The following is a 22,129-nucleotide window of genomic DNA, read 5'->3' on the forward strand; positions in this document are numbered from 1 at the left end:
GCTTTACTGCAACGTCCAGGTTAAAATGAGAAAAACAAACCAGCCCCAATATGAAAGGAAGAGCTGCTAGAAGAGAGTTCTCCTAGCTTCTAGCCTCTTCATCTGGACATGAATTACCTCTGTTTCCTAGAACCCACAGACTTCAAGGAGGTAAGTGCTTTTTTACTTACTTTTTTGCACAGGGGATGAACGTGCCGTTTGCCTTTTTGCAGTGTCCATAATAAACTCCGTTCTGGTTAGTCTTATAACAAGAGTCTACAGCAACTGTAGCACCTGGGAAGGAGGTAAAGAAGACAGACAAGCGGTGAAGAGCATGGAAAACAGTATGCCATAGGCCAGATCCTCCGCTGATGGAAAAGTGGTGGAACTCCATTGACAGTGCCAACTGAGGAAATGATCTATTCTGTTGATATCTCACATACATCTAATCGGATTTGCAGTGGCACATCACTCAAATGAATTCTGCACTATAGCAGCACCCATGATCTAAGTGCTAGCATATTTCTGTAAGAAATAGATGAGGGATAAAGTACATTCAGATCAGTGAGTGTGTGTATGGCCAGAGGGCATGGCTGGGAGATGCCAATTCCCAGCTTTTCATTTTGACTCCTTGAGGCCCATGGTGTAATTTCAGGTGGCTCTAGATTACGCTGGAGGACCAGGCTAGTTGACCAAGTTTAGGGGAGGGCAAAGGTGAGCTTTATGCAAACCTTTACCCTTTTGTTCTCTGCCTCACCCCCAACCTGCACTGTCTGTTCCTTGCACATAGCTGAGGCTCCAGTCCCATGTAAACCTATATAAACCCAGGGGTGCCTGGCTATAAATGAAGGCAACATTTGCAGATGATCCTTTAGTGCCAGAAACTGTGAGGTGTGCATGGTCCAGTGAATAGGGCAGTGGAATGTAAGACAAGAACCCTTACGTCTATTCCCAGCTTGCCACTGACCTGCTGTGTGGCCTTGGTCATATCCCTACCACGCTCTGTACCTCTGCTGCCCCTGAGTTTGCATTGCCTATGTTGACTATAAGCTCAGTTCACCCAGGGCCTTGTACATTGGAGTTGCTAGGTGTGATGAAACTAATAATACCCAATGAAGAGCAGCTGACGCTTCTGATGGCTAAGTGTTAAGACAAGTGCAATATGCTTATTATCTAAAGATTAATTTGAGTTCTTTGTCTTCTAAAACATCATCAGTAATGAAGACTCTGCAGTTGGCACCTAGTTTAAAATTTGTTGATAACAAGAAAGGGAGAGTAGCATCTTGTTTGCTCTCCCTGCCCTGTAGTGTCCCAAAAACAAATTTTTGATTATTAAGTAAAAAGAAAGCATGATCATCATCATCACATCAGTGTGAAAACAGAGAGAGTTCCTCAATTTATCATGTAAATAATTCCCCACTCAGTCCCTGGCTACTTTTTTTCTAACATTGTGCAAAAGAGGAATTGCTTTCCTGCTTCCTCTTTTCCCCAGAAATGCATATTAAAAAGTGTCTGAAATAAGGCACTGAGCTTATGAAATTGGTAGGGATCGTCTGATACAGTGGCAGTGTAAAAATACTATTTTAAGCACACACGACACAACATTCAAAACCCCCCCAACAGAATGAAATCTTTAAAGTTTTCTTCCTCCTTTTTGGGGGGAGGAGGGGAGATGTGTGATAGACCAGCTGCAAATACTGAGGGTTCCTCTACAAAGGAAAGTTAGTGGGGAGTGAGCTAGGGTGTGAATTTAAAGCCCAGTAGCTACTCTGCACTAACTCCCTGTGTGGACACACTTACTCCGCATTAAGGGTGCCTTTGGTACTTATTTACAAGGCCCTGCAGTTTGGACTACAATGCTGTGCTATTGCTCTCCTGTGTGGACACTGTTGACGCAAACTAGTTTGGGATCCTGGACCTTTTAGTTCGCGCTGGAAGTGTCCGGGGCAGTTACGATACAGCACACTAGCCCATGCTAATACACGCTGCAATTCACACTCCGGGATGCTGAAGCCCAGCCACCATCAACCATTTGATTTACCAAGAAAAACTATGTGGCTTGTACACACAAGCGCTCAAGGAACCTCGGTACTAGCAAATCTGCGCTGAGGCATTAAGACAGAAAAGGGAAGTTAGTTTCACTACCCACTCACTCCCTTTTTTAAAGGAAGTATTAACAGATTTTCAAAACTCTTCTATGGGCTTTGTTTTCTAAATGAATGTGACTATGAGAAAAAGAGATTAACCAGGTTTTCCAATGGAAGAAAGGCTTAAAACTATGCACCCGCTCCATGCCTTATACACATGTTTTGCCATGCTGAGAAAGTGGTAATTGAATACTTGCGAAAACCAGTTAATCCTGATGATAAACTGGGCGGACAAAGTAAATACAATGCTGTAAATACAGCCCCCTCCACAACAGGTGGAATGTTATGACTGTAGGACTACACCTGCATAACTTCATAGCACAATTATATTGATGTATTGGCTCCCATTCTCAAAATGTACTTGACGAATTGTCTCCAATCTGTCCTAAACTCTCCCCCTCACCTTAAACAATCTGATTCATTTAAAGGTAGTATCCACTCACCTGATCCCCAAAGAGCAATGCATTGGCTCAGCAGGGTGGGGCATTTCCCCATGTAACAGTAACCCTGGCCATCTCTGCAAGGGTAGCCGTTGACTCTGAATCGATCCACTGGGCATTGGTGGGACTGGCCAGTACATAGCTCGGGCAGGTCACAGTCATGCTTTATAGGTCGGCAAAGAGTCCCTGCTCTTTTAAGCTGTAGCAGAGAGAGAGCGCGCAGTGGTCTTAGGCATGCCATTCCGCCAAGTCATTTAAAATACCCAGCAATGGACTTACCCCAGGGTTGAACAGGACTTAAAAGTCTCTAATGGTCTGAACACCCGTGTTACCCATTAAGGGAAAAGGTTGAGTTTGGTGTATCTGAAAACCAGGCCACCTGGAACCAATTGTGTAGTCCTTTCATGCATGCCTCCCTCATTGAAACTAGTAGAACTTCCAATTCCCAGAGAAATCAGTGGGACTTGTGCATATATAATGACTGCATCATTGGGCCCTTTCATTGCGCCTGCTAAGCAATGACGTTAGCAGGCATCCTATAAACTCAGTGGTGCTAGCTATAAAATGCTTCTAGCAAGTGCTCTTTCAGTGTCATGTGCCATTGCTCTGAAACACCTAATATAATTTCCAGGGAAAGGATTATTTTAGCTTTGGTGCAGTTCAGTTATTTGCTGGCTACTGTTATTTCCAATGAGATTCAGAGAGATCCCTGGTTAAGCAGCAACTGCTGTTTTAAAGAAGACTGGAAAAAATAAGCTACATCATACTCTGAGAATCGGAGATGTGGCAAACCCAGCACAATGGGTGTTAATAATAATGCAAATAAAATACTTCGCAGTTTATAGCAAAAGGTACTCGGCATATCCCACAGGGACAGCCATGGGGCTTGCTGGAGTGGCAATGATGCCTTGTGTACCTCCTATGCTCTCCCCTGCACACTTTTTCTAAGCACTCCTGGCTGTGTTATGGCTAAGTTAGACTGCAAGCTCTTTGGAGAAGAGCCCTGCGATTATTTAGTTGTCCTTAACATACCATTGCCACCCATGACTTAGCAGGAAGGATATAAGGGAAATGGATGATCTTGTGGCTAAGAGACAAGCATGAGAGTCAGATGTGGATCATATTCCCTTCTCTTCCACAGCCACACTGCATGAATCACACAAACTTTCTGGGCCAAAGCCTCAGCGGGTGTAAAGTAGGGTGGTCCCACTGACTTCAATGGAGGTATGTCAGTTTACACCAGCTCAGAATCTGGTGCTCCATGCATCAGTTAACCTATCTGGAGAGGCGAGGCAAACAGGAATGCTGGGAGGTTAAGTTAATTAACATCAGGTTGGATTAATCAATATCAGTGGAGCACTTTGAGGTACTCCTGTGGAAGGTGCTTGAGAAGTGCAAAGTATGATTGTTGTTACAATGCTGCATCAATGATAAATAATGGCCATTGTTCCAATTTAAAGGGGTCCTCTGGCTTTGCCCCAAAACACCACCAAAATGTGAAGAAATAGCTGAGAACAAATGGGGTCTCACCTGGCAGTTTTCACAGCACTCTCCAAATGCACATTTAGCATTCGGCTTCAGCTTGCACGTTGCAGCGTCACAGCAGCTATTTGTGCATTCCTGTGGAACAATAACAGAGAAAGTTACGGGCACGGTACAGTGCTCTGTATTTTGTTTTTTTGTTCCCCCCCCAGTAACACATTTCTGATAGGACAGCCTGTACTTCGCTTAAAGAGAGAGAGAGAGAGACACACATTTGTACACCACGTATCTAAAATGGCTTTACGGCAAAGCAAACTGATACTAATCATTCTTTAGGAGGATTGTGCGTGACAACAAAGTGTGCTTGATTATAAAACTGCAGAATCAAGTGGTTCAGGGAACGGCTGATTTTTTTTTTCTTCTTCTTAGGCACAGATCACATACAGCTCTTCCTTATTGTAACTGAATCAGCTTACAATTCAGTTCTGCCTCCCCACTCAGCTTTCCGCTGTCCCCCAACACACACATTCTGCCTTGACAATCAGCTGTAAACGCGATGTTCCTAGAAATAAGTTTCCACACTAGCTTCAACACTGTTTTTGTGGCCCTAATGACTGTACTGTGTGTCTCGTGGCATTTGAATGGATATTCCATGGAAAAATGCTACTGAAGCATATTCTGGCAGAAGTTCATTCTGGCAGTGAGCAAGAAAATTCTTTCATTTGGGCTAATGTACATTTGAGTTGGCCTTGATTCTTCCAGCTATACTTCAGAAGCATGTAAAACTCAACAAGCCATAACACTGGCTTAATTGAAGATTAGGGTTAATTTAAGATGCGGTCTGAGCTCTCTAAGGCGGCACTGACTGAAGCTCCCCATTTGCAAGACTGGTAACCTTCCCTCCTGCAGAGTTCCTCTGCTTCTCAGGGTTGAAGACAAAGGGCCTCATTTTCAATTACACTAAGGTTCCTTTGCACAACCCAGGCAGGGGCCTTAATGTAGGGGTAGTTGCGAACTGGATGGAAAATGCTACCAAATCAGCACACCTCCCAACATTCCCAGTGGCTAAAGTGGACAGGTCCTGCCCCCAGAGGTGGGATACTGGGGAGGGGTAGCACGGGGGAGCTGCAAGTTAGCTCTGCACTCACTCAGCACTGGCAGCACCTGCAGTTCCTGTCCTGCAGAGCTGGCTGGGCTTGGCTCCAGTGGCCTGAGCGCATGCCCTGGTTTACAGAAGGGAGGGGGTGTGAAGGGACAAAGCTGGGAGTGGGGAGAGTAGGGAGGGGAGAGGCTGCCAGGAAGGAGAAGGGGGATGGGGAGTAGGTCATAATGTTTGCATCCCAGAATGGGAAGCCAAGTCCAGAGTCGCTTTAACTGGGAACAAGGACATTTGTGAGTTAAAGTGGAACAGCCCCATGAAACCTGGACAGTGGGGAAGGTATGAATCAGAGTAGTAGCATTTCGTAACCTTGTTGCACTGGGCTAAATGGCTACCCAAAGAGCAGAGCAATAGAGAATCTGGCACCTTCTCTGCAACTAGGAGTTTTCTGCACCCTCAAGTAGCAGAAGGTTTCAGCTGTCTCCCAAGACCTCTGGACAATCAGGCGTTACTTGTAGAAGAGTGAGGTGGACTTACAAAACAAGACTACGTTCAAAGAGCCAGAAGCTGATCTAGGGTTTCTGCCTCTCGATTAATATTATTTTTTCACAACTATTCAGAGGTACCTCTGGAGTTCCACAGTCACATTCTTCTCCTGTCTCTACAAAGTTGTTCCCACAAACAGGGGGTGCTACTATGTCTTTCAGGGCAGGCATATTGGTGATGCATACTGGTGTTCGGTCCAAAATATATTTCTGAAAATCCTGGAGGCTGCATGCAGTAAAATCCTTGGGGATGTTGTAGCTGCATAGATGAATCAACATAATTTCAGTGACAATTAATTACACAACACCACACAACAGTGTATAGGATATGAATTAAATGAATACCCTCGTCCCAATTAATCAAATACCGTAGTTTCCCCAAATACTCTTTAAAAACCTAAAATGTTTAGTTTAATTTCTGGGCATTTACATATATTTTTGTTGGGGTGAAAAAGTAAAAAAAACAAAAACAAAGTTTTTTTGGAGATACTGACAACATGGAGAGATCATCTTCTTAGATCATAAATTCCTAGCTGGATAAGACTAATGTGATACAGTGGTTACTTCTGGCATCTGAAGTACCCAGTTTCCCCTACTATGGTCCTGTGGCAGCAAGGTTAATCAGTAATCTCTATGTCTCAACCACCAACATCATAAAGTCTCAAATCAGTGTTGAATAGTTTGTCCTCAGGAAGTTCTCCTCCTCTCTTACTGGAGTTTCAGCACATGGACTAAAGTGGCAGGATTTTTATTTTCTTAACCAAAAATATATTACCTCAATCGCTTCAGACGTGAAAAAGGAGGAGAAAAATAGCATAACAAAAGGGAAGAGAATAAAGGATGTGTGGTTGTAAGAGAAACACTGGTGAAACAATTGAAGAGAGAGAGGGGGAGGTTTACACAGAATGAAAAGCCACCTTTCTAGAGGAGTCAAGCTTGTTCTACACAAATTTTAATCAGTTGGGATCTGATTCAAAGCCCATCTACATCAATGGAAGTCTTTATACCGACGTCAGTGGGCCCTGGATGAGTTGAGTATAAATGGGATCACTGGCAGAAGTGTAGCAAACCCACATTAACAAAATGCTGAGAAAAGAGCAATTCTGCAGCTAAACACAAACAAAAGGAAGTGAACCATCATGAGTATAAAGGGAAGTTAATCTTAAGCAAGCCTCTGTGGGAACTGTGAATACTGATGTCTAGGAGAGGTGGGTGTTTATCTAAAGGTTACATAAAATTGTACTGGAAACCTCAGGGATGCTTTCAACTGGCTGCTTATTGGAGAGGCAAGTCTCCCTGTAAGAGAAATCCACTTAAATTACAAGCAAGATTTTCAGAATATGAAACAGGATATGCAAAGACTGGGTAAATTCTGTCTCACCACAATCGCATGAAGAGTCATGCTTTCTGGGCGCATCGTTTCACATGGTATAGTTATTGTAAGTGTTTGTGGCGTAGTTGACAGATCCATTTCAACAGTACACTCTGAGCCTTATCCAAAATGAAGCGAATGGGAAGACTCCCCATTGACATCAATGGGCCTTCGATTGGGCCCACCTGTATTTTAAAGCACGCATGGGCTTTGTACACCTCTACCCCGATATAACGCTGTCCTCGGGAGCCAGAAAATCTTACCATGTTATAGGTGAAACCGCGTTATATTGAACTTGCTTTGATCTGCTGGAGCACGCAACCCCGCCTCCCCCCCCCCCCCGAGTTCTGCTTTACCGTGTTATAACCAAATTTGTGTATTATCGGATTGCGTTATATCGGGGTAGAGGTGTAGTTCCCTTTTTGCAGATGCAAACGCCTCACCTGAGTTGTGCTGCCATGATACAAGATCCAGAATTGCATTGACAGAAGCTAGTGTCATGATTCATACCAAAATTATGCCCCATCTCGTGTGCCATGGTGGCCCCAATTGAAATTGGATTGGAATTATGGTCCTGCGGTGATGGGAACAATAGAACTCAGTTATTCCTATAAGCCTGCAAGCAGGTTTGGAACAGCATAAGAGCACAGCATAAGAGAAATGACATAGCTAAGAAATAGAAATCCCAAAATAAATATCCCCAAATGCAGAAGAACTGGCTTTTTTACTTTGTGTAAACCCGGAAAGGGATTTTTTAAAAATGTTTAATTAATTGCATCTTAATTAGAAAGCAACAAAATTATTTAGCTCAAAATTCTCTCTCCATCTATCTCTCTAGACTGGAATTTTCAAAAGAGTCTTAAGACTAGAAACTATACCAGTACAGTTAAAGCAGTAAAACTCTTTGCCTCCTTTCAGTGTGGATGCAGTTAAACTGGTATACAAGTGCTTATGCGAGGATAGCTTATTCTGGATCAGGAAGTGGAGCAAACTATAGCAAAACATGGCATCTTTATACCTGTATTCAGACTAGGGTTTACACTGGAATACCTATATTGGGGGAGAGGGGGGGAATGACACCCCCAACTGACCTAAGTATATTGGTATAACTTCTTAGTGTATACCAGGCCTAAGAGAGAGGCAGATTTTTTTTACTGAATTGTAATAGGAATTAGGCACTTAAATCCCTTAAACGTCTTCGAAAATCCCAGCCTCTCTCCCTCTGTCTATCACATCTAACACTGTAATATGTTTACATGTTGTTAAATGATGTGTGGTAGGGAGAAGTGTTAAGGGGTAAAGAGAACGACTCTTGCTAGGGACTATTCATGTTTTTTATATCTCTTGTGGTTGTGTGCTTTTAAATATATGCCAAGGGGTCCCGGAACTCTGGCTGGCTATCTCTTTGGTAAGAAGTTGCTTTTGGGTGGAAATCTAAATAAATAAGCAGTGTCTGATAATAGAATGACATAAAAGTCAAGGTGTGCTGCATTATTCCATAATCCCCATCAGCCACTGCAGTACATTCTGCTACCTCTTGGCCCCTGTGTGTTCTAAAGTATGTTCTGTCTGGCTTCACATCCAAATCTCAACTGCTTTAAAAATCAGGGGGTATTTGGTTTTAGAGATTTGGCTCGGTCCTTTAAAGCATTTGGCTCAGTCAGTGAACTTTGGGTCCAGACGTGAACTTCCCCTGCTTTCAGGGAGAGGTTTTGCATCTAATGTTCTGGTTTAGGCCCATATCTAGTAGGGTTTTTTTTGTTTTTTCCAAACCAGTTCATCCGTCTCTAATTAAAGTTGCTCACTGTTGTGATTTGGGGCATCCTGGTCAAAAGTGATTCCATCGTTTATCCCTTTCTTTTAAATCGCGGTATATGGTTCTTCTCTCCCTTATATGAGTTCATAAATAAACAGCTCTGTATGCTCTTCAGCCTGATGCAGCAATGAAATGTACCCCAAATAATGCCACACAGCGAATAGATGTGTTAAAAATTCTAGTGACGGTTGCCTGCTGGTTAAATGTTATCCAAAAAACAACCAGACCTGAACAATGCCTGAGGAATGAGTAGAACTGCACATGGTTCCCACAAAGGCCAGTCCTACTGTTGGCCCATCAAAGTCAATCGCTCTGAAAGGAAGCAAAAACATACAGGGTGAGGCCCAGCGATCTGTCACAAGGATGCAAACCTGATGACGTTGCTGGTGGTTTTGTTGGTTGAACTGGAGGTTCCCTTAGGCATGGTCCCCTTAGTCAGAACCAGTGTGACAGGGGAGAGATTTTCAAGGGCACAAATACTTAGGAGCCTGACTCTCATTGGCCTTCAGTGGGATTTAGGCACTTATCTGTCATTTGTGCCCTTGGCTCTCTCCCTGAGGGTCACAAATACGACACTGCAGCTGAATAATCCTGAATTTTGGATTTGAATCCCAACTTTGTAGCTCAGATATATATTTATATTGGCTCCAGTTCAGTAAAGCACTTAAGCACAGGTTCAGTTTTAATTGTGTGAGTGCTTTCATCCCTTTTCTGCAAAACTAGATTTATCAAAGCATTTAAATATTTGATTAAATTTATCCTGATTCAGCAAACCACTCAAGTACATTTTTAATGCCTGGTATGTGCTTAAGTTCCACTGATATCAATGGGACATTAGCACATGCTTAAATGTAAAACACGTGCTTTGATAAACCAGGCCCAGTGGACTCATGCCAGAATACTGAATTGGGCACCTCTCCAAAGTTTGGATTCAGATCAGAATCTGGGTCTGAGCTCTGTATTTCAGGCCCAGATAGCTAGATAGCCAGCTGCAAAATTCATATCCAGCTCCTCATTTGGATATTAAACTTCCCCCCTCCAAAATGCATGGGTGCTTGAGTCCATCTCCATTCATTTTATTTGCATTTATACCAACACTTTGCATTGTACCACATTTTATAGTGTTCCTGTTTTGCCGGAGCTCAGACTAGATGAACATAACAATCTCTTTTGCCCTTAAAAACCTATAGGTGAAATGCTAGCCCCGTTGAAGTCAATGGCAAAACTCCTGTTGACTTCAACGGGGCCAGGGCTTCACCCTATCGATCTGTGAATATTACAACCCGCTGTTTGAAATGACAAAACTAGGACCCTTATAAATTGCACCTCTGGTTATCTTTTGTAAACAAATTTCTGGGTACAAATTCTTCTAGCATATTTGGAAATACAAGTGGAAAAGGACATGATACGTACGTGAGTAACTGAGCATTGTCATTATTCTTCCGTTTCAGCAGGTCCGTTTGACGCCATGTTGAGAATTTGTCCAACGTGGTACCGGCTGAAGAATTCACAGTGAATGGATCCCCAGCTGACCAGATTTCTAGACCAATCAAAGCCACGTGAATGTTTATGGCTTTATAAACCTGTCATAAGGAGAGATTATGGACAGAAGAATTAAGAAGAAGTAAGTGAATAATGTAGCTGAAGTTGACGTACTTAGTTCAGCTTACCGTGGTGTCTTCACCATGGTGAGTTGACTGCTGCCACTCCCCCGTCGACTCTGCTTGCTCCTCTTGCGGCACTGGAGTACAGGAGTCGAGGGGAGAGGGCTTGGGGATTGATTTATCGCATCTAAACTAAGCACGATAAATTGATCTCCACTGGATCGATTTGCTGCTGGCTGATCCGGCGTGTAGTGTAGACATATCCTAAGTAACTTATAATTTTTTTTGGACAGCAGGGACTTATTCTGATAACATTTGATCATTTCTAAAACTAAATGAACTTTTCTGAATTCTGAAATTCCAATGAAGTTTTGAAACTTTAAAAAAAAAAAAAAAAGCAAAAAATATGATTTTTCTTAATTCCGCCTCTTTCTCCTTCCCTGCCCCCAATTTTTGGACCATCTAAAGAAACTGTCAAAATAAGTCCCATTTTGAAATTGTAGCAGGATATTTAAAGAAATTACAAACTTAAGAGAGGAAAAAATGTGGAAATTTTTTACACCTTTTTAATGAACTCTAATCAGTTCTTTGTAACAATTGCAAAGACACTGATGTTGTAAACCCTTCCTTAAAATATTTGATTTAGTTATGTAATTATTTCTCCCTCACTTCTGAACATATAGCATGGGATATTATGGACATGTGGCATACAGTCGGGACTAGATCTCTAGCTGCTGTGCTAGTAAGGCTCCTTTACCCTCTAAGGGTATGTCTAGACTACTCACTGGATCGGCGGGTAGCAATCAATCTATCGGGAATCGATATATCACGTCTCATCTAGACGCAATATACAGATCCCCGAACGCACTCCTGTCGACTTTGGAACTCTATGCTATTCCCGTAGCTGAAGTTGCATATGTTACATCGAGACCACCTCCTCCCCCCCACAGTGTAGACCAGGCCTTAGACCAGTATAATATATGGGGCATTAATGTAAATGAGAATCAGGCACATGGAGTTGAATTGGATTGATTTATCATATGTTTAAAGTTAAGCACATGCATAAGCATTTGGAGGATTGGAGCCTAACTGTACAAAAATGCAATCTATAAGAATCTTGGCATAGAGTTTCCTCTTAAGGAAGAATTTTCTTTGAAAATTTGATGGAAATTGTAAGGTTTTGTGAAGAGCTGGTCTTTTAATTTAAAAAAAAAAAAGACCTTTGTAGTGTTTATTATAATTTTGCCTTTTACATGAGCATGGATTGCCACTGACTTGACCTTGTGTAGTAAGTTGCTTGAGTGCAAAGATGGTGTAAACCACTATGTTGATTTGGCAGCTTTTCAGACCCACTTTTCACTGCTGTGAATAAAATGTGCAAGGCATGGGGCAGTAAAGAATCAGATCTAGTGTCGACAGTTGATTTCAGCCAAACCATTGTGGACTGAGAGAGAAAAATTCATTAGTTTGATATCATGGTTCTGCTGCTTTTATAGATGTGAAGGCACAGATTCTCCTTTCATTTTTTCCATCTGATCCTTTATTTCTGCTTTATTCACTTTCATAAATGCCAGCAGATCCAATTTTCTTCGTTCTTTTCTAGGTGTAATTATAGAAACCTCCCAAGACTGCAAAACTTAATCAATTATGTAGCATTTTTACTTAATAATAACAGGGCTTACCATGTTGATGTAATTGATTATTTCAAAAACCCGTGTTCTTATACTCGTCATGTTGCGGTTGTACTTCCTATACTGCAAAAATAAATATGAAAGCATCAGTAACAAGATAAGGGAAAAAAATAAAACGACGATTGGGGAAAAAAGACCTGAAACATTTCAAATAAAAATGCGCAACAAATGAGTGGTCTTTGTTAAAGTGAAATGAAGGTATTAGTATAGCAACTGATCTCAGTTTACTATTTATCTCCTGTTCATATCATATTGTATATTTCAAATCCCTCACATTGTATGATATTCAGCCCTTGCGCAGAGAGAGCACAAGGCCTACTGAAGTCCCCCACTTTATGCTCTATTTTATGCATCTAAGTGAGACTTCAGTGGTGCACGGGGCCAGTGCAAGGATGTTTCGCGCCCTAGGCGAAACTTCCACCTTGCACCCTCCCCCGCCCANAATTTCTCATTCTTTTCCAAAACATAGGGGCTACAACCAAGGCCGGTGCAAGGATGTTTCGTGCCCTAGGAGAAACTTCCCCCTTGCGCCCCCCCCCCCCCCGAGGCACCCCCCTTGCGGCAGCTCCACACCCTCCACTCTAAAGCACCCCCCCCGCCCCAGCTCACTCCTGCTCTGAGCACGAGCACCCCGAGCATGCCGTGGCTGCTTCACTTCTTCCACCTCCCAGGCTTGCAGCGTCAATCAGTTTAGGCGCCACAAGCCTGGGAGGCGGGAGAAGTGAAGCAGCCACGGAGTGCTCAGGGAGGAGGAGGAGCAGGGGTGAGCTGGGGTGGGGAGTTCCCCTGTGTGCCGCCCCCCACCTTACTTGCTGCAGGCGGCCCTCCCCGTGCTCCTCTGCCCCAGCTCCTTCCGCCTAAATGCCAGCGGCGACCGGGGCGGCCAAAGATCCGGCCGCGCAGTCACTGCCGAAGAAAATGGCGCCCCCCCAAATCCTAGTGCCCTGGGCGACTGCCTAGGTTGCCTAAATGGTTGCACTGGCCCTGGTGGTGCACAGACCTTGTATTGCCTGTCTGCACAGTAGTGAATTTCACCCCTTAGTCATTGAGAAGTGAATAGCTATTTGAGAGCAGATGGTGATGTTAAGAACATAAGAGCTGTCATACTGAGTCAGTCCATGGTTCATCTTGTCCAGGTAGGGTAACCAGATGTCCCAATTTTATAGGGACAGTCTTGATTTTTGGGTCTTTTTCTGATATAGTCTCCTATTACCCCCTCCATCCCAATTTTTCACACTTGCTATCTGGTCACCCTATGTCCAGGACCCTGTCTCCAACAGTGGCCTGTAGCAGAGCTTCAGTGGGAGTGTACAAAACAGGGCAATTATGAAGTGATCCACTTGTGTCTTCAACTCCCAGCTTCTGGCAGTCAGAGGTTTATCGTCGCTCTGAGCCTGGGGTTATATCTCTGACCATCTTGACTAATAACCATTGATGGACCCATCTGCCAGGAACTTATCCAGTTCTTTGTTGAATCCAGTTACACTTTTGGCCATCACAACATCCCATGGCAGCGAGTTCCACAGGGTAAATGTTCATTTTGTGGAAAAAATACTTCCTCTCAGTTTTATTAAACCTGCTGCCTATTCATTTAATCAGGTTACCCCTAGTATTTGTGTCATGTGAAAGAGTAAACAGCACTTTTCCATTCACTTTTTTCGCACCACTCATGATTTTTTAGACCTCAATCATATTCCCCCTTATTTGTCTCTTTTCTACATACAGCTACACACTGCACTATAGGTACTGCAGCCCGCAACACCTACTGGACTGCAATCACAATAGTGTAGGTTGAGAATTTAAGGCTCAGGGACTACGCCCCAAATCCTGTCCCCCTATTCTTGTTTTTCTTTGTCAAATGACAACCGTTCTAGATATTAAGCCAGGTCTTCAGCTGATGTAAATCTGCATAGTGCCATTGAAATCAATGCTGAGTTACACCAGCTATGGATCTGACCTATTATTTTTAATGCATAGTGCCTAGAGACTAGGATGACCAGCACCTGTAAATATCTAATGTTACGTCAACACTGAAGCTGGGAGTGAGTCTCCCAGCCGAGGCAGACAGAATAGTGCTAGTGGAGTTTGAGCTAAATATCGGTGTGGACTTTGTGGTTTGGACTGCAGTTTAGGCTCTCAAGCCTTGGTGGCCTGGTGGGCTTACCCTAAGGGGCCTGCAAACACTTACTATCAGGTGTAGCATTACCATAAGTGTTTATTAATATGAAATCATTGGCACTAGTTCTCATAATAAACACGAACGGCTTGATTCAAAGCCCATTAAAGTCAGTGGAAAGACTTGCCTTGATTTCAATAGGTTTTGGATTGGGCTTTACATCTGGTAGTGTTTTTGTGTGCTAAAACAGAAGGTACACAACCCAGGCCTGATTCTGATCACAACCAAAATCCACTTTTCACCACTGATTTCAGTTGATTTAATCCTGATTGACACAAGTGCAAGTGAGGAAGAATCGGATTTGTAGAGTGTCAGAGGATGCTGTACAAAGTTGACAAAGTAGCCTAAACTCATACAGATCTGAGTTTCTTCCTGTCCTTTTAGGGTCTGGTTTATGTTAAAGCCCCTTTACACTGTTCTGACAGAATAAGGAGCCTTAGAATAGGTGTAAAGTAAAGTTCCACTCACTCTAAGGCCCCTTTTCACTGTGGTGTAAAGAGGCTGTAGTACAAATGAGGCCCTTAGAATCTAAAAAAAAAAAAAAAAAGGTAATAGCAGATTTTATGAAAATTAGTTTAAAAGAAATTGCTCCTGGGCTGATGTCAAGTTTCTGCCTTTGGCTAATATTTAAGGCTGAGTAAACTTCCCCCTGAAAACTGGGACATATGATGGAAGTGTCATACTTTCACAACACCAAATATAGTAATGTTCTTAGAAAATATGCTGATAGGGAAAAAAAAAAAGAAGAAACAACGACGACAATTTGGAAAAAAAATTGTTCTAGTTTTTGTTCATTATTTTTCATGCCAAGATGATTCACCTTTCCTGGTACTGTGCTGTTTTAGTTAATGGAAACACATTCATTTGTGATGTAACTTCCGACGGTTGTGTCCAGTGGATGGAGAGGAGCATGAATCAGTAAGCATGAAAGTGTCTATCAGAAATATGATCAGCTGTGGACGTGATCCTGCAAACACGGGTTGCTTAACTTTAAGACTATTGGTTACAATTGAGACTACTCTTGTGCTTGAAGTTTAGCATGTATTTGTTTGCAGGATCAGGACCTTTTTATAATATCCATATTTTACCTACACAGCAGGTTGTGTAACTGATCAGCTACGATAGCTCAGTGATTTGAGCACTGGCCTGCTAAACCCAGGGTTGTGAGCTCAATCCTTGAGGGGGCCACTTAGGGACCTGGGGCAAAATCAGTGCTTGGTCCTGCTAGTGAAGGCAGGGGGCTGGACTCGATGACCCAGGGTCCCTTCCAGTTCTAGGAGATAGGTATATCTCCATTAATTTTATTTATTTATTTACGATTCTCTTGTATTCAAAATCTCCATCTTTATTTGCAAACCTCTCCTGGCTCATAAATACTTTTGGTGACCATAACTCTCTCTGCTCCTCTCCATATTCCCTCTGGTCAGGTGGGCCCCAAATCCTTGAAATGCTGCTGAAAATACTTGTTAAAGGTATTGGGGACGAGATGGTGGTCAAGATCACACAGGCCAATGAGCTGATCCTACACACTATTCTGCACATGTGGACCCCTGCGCTTCTGCAGAGTCCCATTGAGGTAGTTGGGGGTTCCACCTGGGCACAGTGATTCGCTTGTGTTGAGCAGCTTGTGGGATCAGGGTCAAAGTGTGTCATGTGGCTAGTCCACATTGAGGGTGACAGTTAGCTCATATGATATCCTGTCCTGAGCCTCTTAAAGGCACAGCACAGAACCTGCAGCCCAGGGGGACAGAGAAGACTATGGTGGCTAAGTCACCTTTGGGTCCTGCCCGCTCCAGGATGCCTGATATAATGTAGATAGCCCTGGGGATCTGTCTCAGTTATGGCAACCTTGTCTGGGATTCTGCAGCCCTGCCCCAGCATGCCCCATAAGCCAGGGCTTAAGAAGGATCTTCAGAGAACAGCTTTACAGCTGTCTTTCTCAGTGCCTGCTCTAAGGGAATCCTCCCATAGCTAGAACTGGGGATTTTAGGTTTCCTTCACTCCATTATAGCTCTCTTATGTGGTGCAACTGGGGAAGGCATGTGGGATAGGCTCTCACACTAGTTGCAGGGCAACAGAGAACCAGGCCATACACGTATATTGTCATACAAAAAATGTCAGTGTGTCGACGAACATTTTTCAAGCAGTCTTACTTGAGATCTGTATTTGGCTGTCCGCTGTGAATTTCAAATCTTCATAGGGCAGGATCTTCCTTGCTGAAAGTTGGCTTAATACTTCCCGCCGCTGAAGTCAAGGATAATACTCCCATTTATCTCAATAGGAGCACAGTTAGACCAGTGCTGAGTGCTTTGAAAAATCAAATCCATAGTTGTAAAGGTAAACTGAAAAATGTTTGTCTGAATACTCACCGCAGCATTGTCTACAACTATGTAGATTTCAACATACTTCTTTGCTTTCAGATATTCCTGTTTCTAAGAAAAACATTTTGCAAAAGATTGTTAGGAGCTGGTCTGATCTGCCCCGTTTAGATTCAAAAAGAATATTTTATAATCATATAATCTCTCTCTCTAAATTACTGAGAGTGGAAATGCTGTCATCCCCATTTTACACTTGATAAGCTCAGGGTCAGATTTTTGAAGGTATTTAGGTGCCTAAAGATGCAGACAGGCACCTAGTAGAATTTACAGAAGCACCCAAGACAGTTAGGTGCATAACTTCCATTGATATTGTTTGGCATCTAAGTCACATTGACTAAGCCTAAATACCTTTGTAAATCCAGCCTATAGTTCTTTTTTTTAATTTAAATTAATTAAATTTTGGCCTTAGATTAATGTGCAACACGTATTGACCAATAATATTCAAAACTGTAGTGGGTGAACTCAATCCATTGATTCCCCATTGGCAATTGCATGCTTCTATCTGCAGGCAGAATTTGCCTTTATTTGTGTTTAAAGCTGCCTGCTACTATGTTAATTAACATTGCCCAATACTAATGGAAGATAAATTGCGTTCCCTTCAGCTGTATACAGGATTCAACAGCTTGAGTCACATTTCAGATCTGTGAGTTCATATTAAAAATGTATACCTGTCAAGGCCACATTTTCAAAATGCCTCCAAAAATGTGTGTGCAAACTGTGCCATTTCCATGTGCAAAATGTGCATTTGCAGATGCAATATTTGCACATTAAATTTGGGCCATTTCAGGTGTAATTTGGACGGATGTGCGCATTTTTCATGCACAGGGACTGATTCTGATGTAAAGGAGCTGTAACTGAGGATCAGGCCCATGGTTACAGAAGCTGACTTTAGGATTGTATCTGTACTGATTTAAAACTAAATTATCTGAAAACAGATAATATTTTCCTCCCTTTCTAAGCTGTGGTTCCCAATTAAAACAACAAGTTATACAGTGTAGCAGCCTGCATGGAACTAGGAGGGAGAAGCACAGGTTGCAGGAGAGAAGCATTCAGAGCAGGCACCAGGAGTCAGTCTGTGTACACATGGATAGAATGCTAGTCACAATTGCAGAATCTCTATAAATAGGTGCTTTAATGAAGAACCCATTTAGTTTTACAAGCATGTAATTCTCTCATGGCGTTACCCAGCACATACAACATGAAACACGGATTGCCTCTATTCCAGCAATAGCATGGTGAATCCCTCACTACACCTAAGATCTTGTCTCACATTGCCCTTCTGGGTAGGAATAATTGATTGATTATTTTCAAAATATGGAGTAATTCACCCCTTTATGCCTGAATCACAAAAACTAATTCTCAGAAATGTTCTTAATGATTTAGTTTATCTTCAGGTTGGTACTCACTTCCAGACTGGTGCTGGATCTAGAGGACTTTTTGATAGGATCTTCTGATTCCCAGGTAGTGTTGGTTACGCCACAAGTTTTTGGGCCTTCAACATCTTCCAGGTTTTCATATTTAAAGACTGCATGTTCCTCACTGTCTATGAGCTTCAGGGGTTGGATAAGGTATCGCTGACCATGGGTCTTGAAATATCCTCTGTGAAACATTTTTTTAAACTCCTCAGATCAGAATGAAGGTGCGATCTTTGAGAATCCATAGGATTTTATCAGAATAATGACAACTCACATTTGTGGAGTACTTTTCTCCCCTAGTATAAGGATCACACTACACACTGGTATAATGGTACATAGTAGAATTTTAACAGCCCTCAAATACAGTACATAACAGGAAATAAAAAATGCCATGAGAAACTGAAATTCTCGGGGAAATTAGGTTAGAAAAGTAAAACTACTCAAACTGGAATTAAGCCAGTGGAACAGAATTCTGTTCATGACTTTTATACAGATGAGCTCTGACCAGAAAGTGGAATTTTGATTCCGTGGGAAATTTGATATTTTGGCGTTTGTGTTCATCCTAATTCAAGAAGAAAAGATTAAAATTGTGCAGAACTTTTCATTTCAATGTTTTAACTGGAAATGTCAAAATGTTTTGTTTTGACATTTGTGATCAAAACAAAATGTTTTCACATTCTGAAATCAGAAGGTTTCATTTCTGTGTGTTAACCTGAAACAAAACATTCTGACAGAGAATTTTGCTGAAATCAATCTTTTCCCCCAGAAGATTTCTGCGTGGATGAAACCCCATTTTCTGATGGAACAATATTCCTTTTAAAATTGTTTGACTAATGTTCCCAGCCCTTCAAATTGAATGGAATCTTTAATGGTTACAAAAGGACAGATTTTTGAATTGATTGTCTCATGCAGAAGACTGGATCTCATCAACACAGCTCCACCTAACACCATATTCAAGCATATTCAAGCACTGGTTTATCATGTCCTGCTGAATTATCAACATAACTTCCTACAGCACATCGGTGTACCTTTAGTTTCCTATCTGGTATTAGAACCAGAGTGAAAATACGCAGTTGCACCCCCTCCAAACAATTGCTGATACCCTCTGGCTTTTTCTTTCTTTTTCTCTTTTCTTCATAAACAGTTCTCTTTGGGAGATCTGTAGGATAACTACTCAGACCCATTCTCATAGTGATTTCACCCTTATAAAGCTAAACTTTTGAGATCTTACTGATTCATAGCACTGGCTGCAACTGTGACTGTAAATAAAGAGCAAGTGAACAAAAAGTCTTGTAGATTAAAAAGTACATTCATGTATCATTTCACCATGAAGACTATTAGCTACAATCTTACTTCAAACCACTGCAGGCACTGATGCTTGCTTCTGAGTCATTATCATTTTGGATGTGACCGTCGTAAAAACAGTGGTCCTGTCAGGAAGCAATGATAAATTGTCATATTGGGCCAGATCTTCAGCTGGTGTGAACTGGCTTAGCTCCAATTACAGCTGTAGCATTATGTCATATTACATTACTGGTGGATATGTCCCATTTGGAGATGATTTTTCTCTGAATATTGTAGTTTTTGTTTTCTATCAAATCTGAGTTACGGTGTTCTAGTCAGAAAGGAGACTGGTACCCTCTCCACCATTTACTTTAATTGCCTATGCTTTCAAAAGGAAATTATGACCTGTGGTACCTCCTGCTTGAAATGAAAATGGAGGGTGACAATTCCCAGGTCAGTTACAGCAGCTCTGTTGTTGGTCTGTTGGCACAAAGCTGACCTAACTTTGGCAAGTCTAACCAGCACAGGCTTTCCCCTCCATAGAAGAATCTTCCAGTGGATTACAGCTGCCAAGTTTGTTTGCCTTCTGTTGCCCTGATTCAGCAAAGCACTTTTTCATGTACTTAACTTTAAACGTGTGTTTCTCATGTTCTCAAAGTTAAGCATGTGCTTAAATGTGGAATAGGGTAGGATTACCCCTATATTTAAAGTTAAGCACATGCTTAAGTGCTTTGCAGAACCAGGGGTTATGTTCTTTCATTATGATGCCAATGCAGGAAACCTCTTAATTGTGTGCTTAACTTTAACATGATTAAGTCCTGTCAAGTCCCATTGAAGCTAAGAATATGCTTAAAAGTGAACATGTGTTTGAGGATAAAATTTTCAGATGTCCAGGTGATTTAAGAACCTAAATTCCAATAGAGCCAAGTGGGTTCAATGGGATGTCTAAGTCACTTGGGTGCTTTTGAAAATGTTACTCTAACTACTTTCTTGAATACAAGCTTGTGAAATGGCATTTAAACCCACATACAAATGTACTTTATATTGCTCATGGATGCTGGGTTTCACATTACGGTTTAGCAGCCATTCATCTCGATATGTCAGCTTCTTTACAATGAAAGAGTCATTGACGAAAGGAACATTATTAGAGAAAATAACAAACAATTGCTGTACACTTCATGCTGATGCAAGGTAAGCTGAAAAATGTTTAACCACAGAGCAGTATGAGCAAAGCTGGAATTCCTCAGTCATACAGCGTATCAGATGTCTGTGTAGCATGCCTTGTTTGGAATAATCTTTAACCAAATGCAAACTTCCATTTGGTGAGAGAAATAGATAGAACAATGAGGCATGGCCTCTGTAATATTAAGAAGAGGAATCCTGAAGTCCTTACACAGATTTTACCCGTCCAAATTTCTATTGTTACTCTTGCCTTCTCCAGGACAAAGAATATTTATTTCTGCATTTCAAATTGTAATTGTTAAAAAAATACAGTGAACAATGGCTTAAAATAGGGGAGTTTTGTAGTTCAGTGGGTTAAGACCCACAGACATACAGTTAATTAAAAAAAAAAACTTGTACAGTGACTGCCTTTGTGCTTATAACTGAGTAACTGATTGGTCATGGTCCAAGGAAGCCATCTGGTATAACCTGTAATACATTTTAATGCATCTGCTGTGTGGGTGGGAGGCAGGGTAAGTGTGTGAGTGAAGGTGTGTTTATCTGAGTTCATGATCTCACTGAGATTAGGCTCGTTAAATGAATAACTTTGCTCCTTTTGTGAAACTAAGTTATGCATACAGAGCCATAGAATGTTTAGTCTCAATGGGCCCCATTCCCTTTCCTCTGGGAATTCTAACAGGTTGGGAGATGTGTTCAAAAGCTGTAGACATGAAAAACGTTTTCTTTGTTATAAAGAAAGCTATGGTTCGGATTCTCAAGTGGTGTAAATCAGTGCAGTTCCATTGAGGTCAAGAAACACAACCTCATTCACTCATTCATGAAGGCGAGTGAAGCTATGTCAGTTTATATGAGCTTAGGATCTGGACCTATATGTTTCATTAAAGAGTGGATTGTGCTGTTGCTAATGTGCCGGTGAATCCCCCATGGAACACCATGTGATTACAGATATGTAGAAGAGCCTTCGTATGTTACCTTGATCTGAGGACTTGTTGTCACTTCTTGACCCTCATGTGAGTAATGAGTTTCAGAGTAGTCCTTGGCAAATAGATCCCTGGAAAGAATACAATGGGCCTGTTATTCCAGCTAATAATGATGCTGGAGTAATCAAGGGAAGAAGTAATTACATAATGAGCTTCAAACCATTTTTTAAACACTAGTATGCATAGTGTTGTTATTTTTAACATCAAAAGACTAGAGAATTAAGACCGCTGAACAGTTAGGCCTCTTCACAACCCTTATCCAAACAAAGAGAGACTTCTAAAGTCAAACCAAAGCCTATTCATTGTATTAATATAAAATAACTTCCTGAGAGTACAAGACTATATCATTTTTAAATACATACATGGGCCTGATTCTTTCTTGAGCTACTACACCTTGGGTAGTCATTTGTGCCAGTTCGAAGTGAGTGTGAAACGCTACTATTCTGATGTGTTAGTGCTTTCTACCCACTTTGACTAACATGCAGAGCAATGGAAGATCTGGCTCATCTATGTACAACACATACACACATATATAGAGA

The 22,129-nt window shown here is 41.8% G+C and overlaps 1 protein-coding gene across 2 annotated transcripts in view; it reads right to left on the reverse strand.

Annotated features, from left to right (window-relative positions):
• Positions 1-22,129, reverse strand: part of LOC116826023 (zinc metalloproteinase-disintegrin-like NaMP) — a 44,217-nt gene that overhangs the window by 11,539 nt on the left and 10,549 nt on the right. The window contains exons 4-15 of one of the 2 annotated variants that reach the window (XM_032782502.2): positions 21,583-21,661; positions 19,498-19,574; positions 18,136-18,328; positions 16,721-16,783; positions 12,167-12,238; positions 10,294-10,463; positions 9,108-9,192; positions 7,508-7,638; positions 5,774-5,951; positions 4,097-4,186; positions 2,570-2,765; positions 171-273 (exon numbers count right to left, since the gene is read on the reverse strand). In XM_032782502.2, the coding sequence (XP_032638393.1) occupies positions 171-273; positions 2,570-2,765; positions 4,097-4,186; positions 5,774-5,951; positions 7,508-7,638; positions 9,108-9,192; positions 10,294-10,463; positions 12,167-12,238; positions 16,721-16,783; positions 18,136-18,328; positions 19,498-19,574; positions 21,583-21,661 (1,437 nt within the window). The remainder of the gene's footprint in view (positions 1-170; positions 274-2,569; positions 2,766-4,096; positions 4,187-5,773; positions 5,952-7,507; positions 7,639-9,107; positions 9,193-10,293; positions 10,464-12,166; positions 12,239-16,720; positions 16,784-18,135; positions 18,329-19,497; positions 19,575-21,582; positions 21,662-22,129) is intronic. The other variant, XM_032782503.2, reaches the window with a different exon arrangement.

Source organism: Chelonoidis abingdonii, chromosome 2, assembly GCF_003597395.2.
Source record: "Chelonoidis abingdonii isolate Lonesome George chromosome 2, CheloAbing_2.0, whole genome shotgun sequence".
In the NCBI taxonomy this organism is placed as follows: Eukaryota; Metazoa; Chordata; order Testudines; family Testudinidae; genus Chelonoidis; species Chelonoidis abingdonii.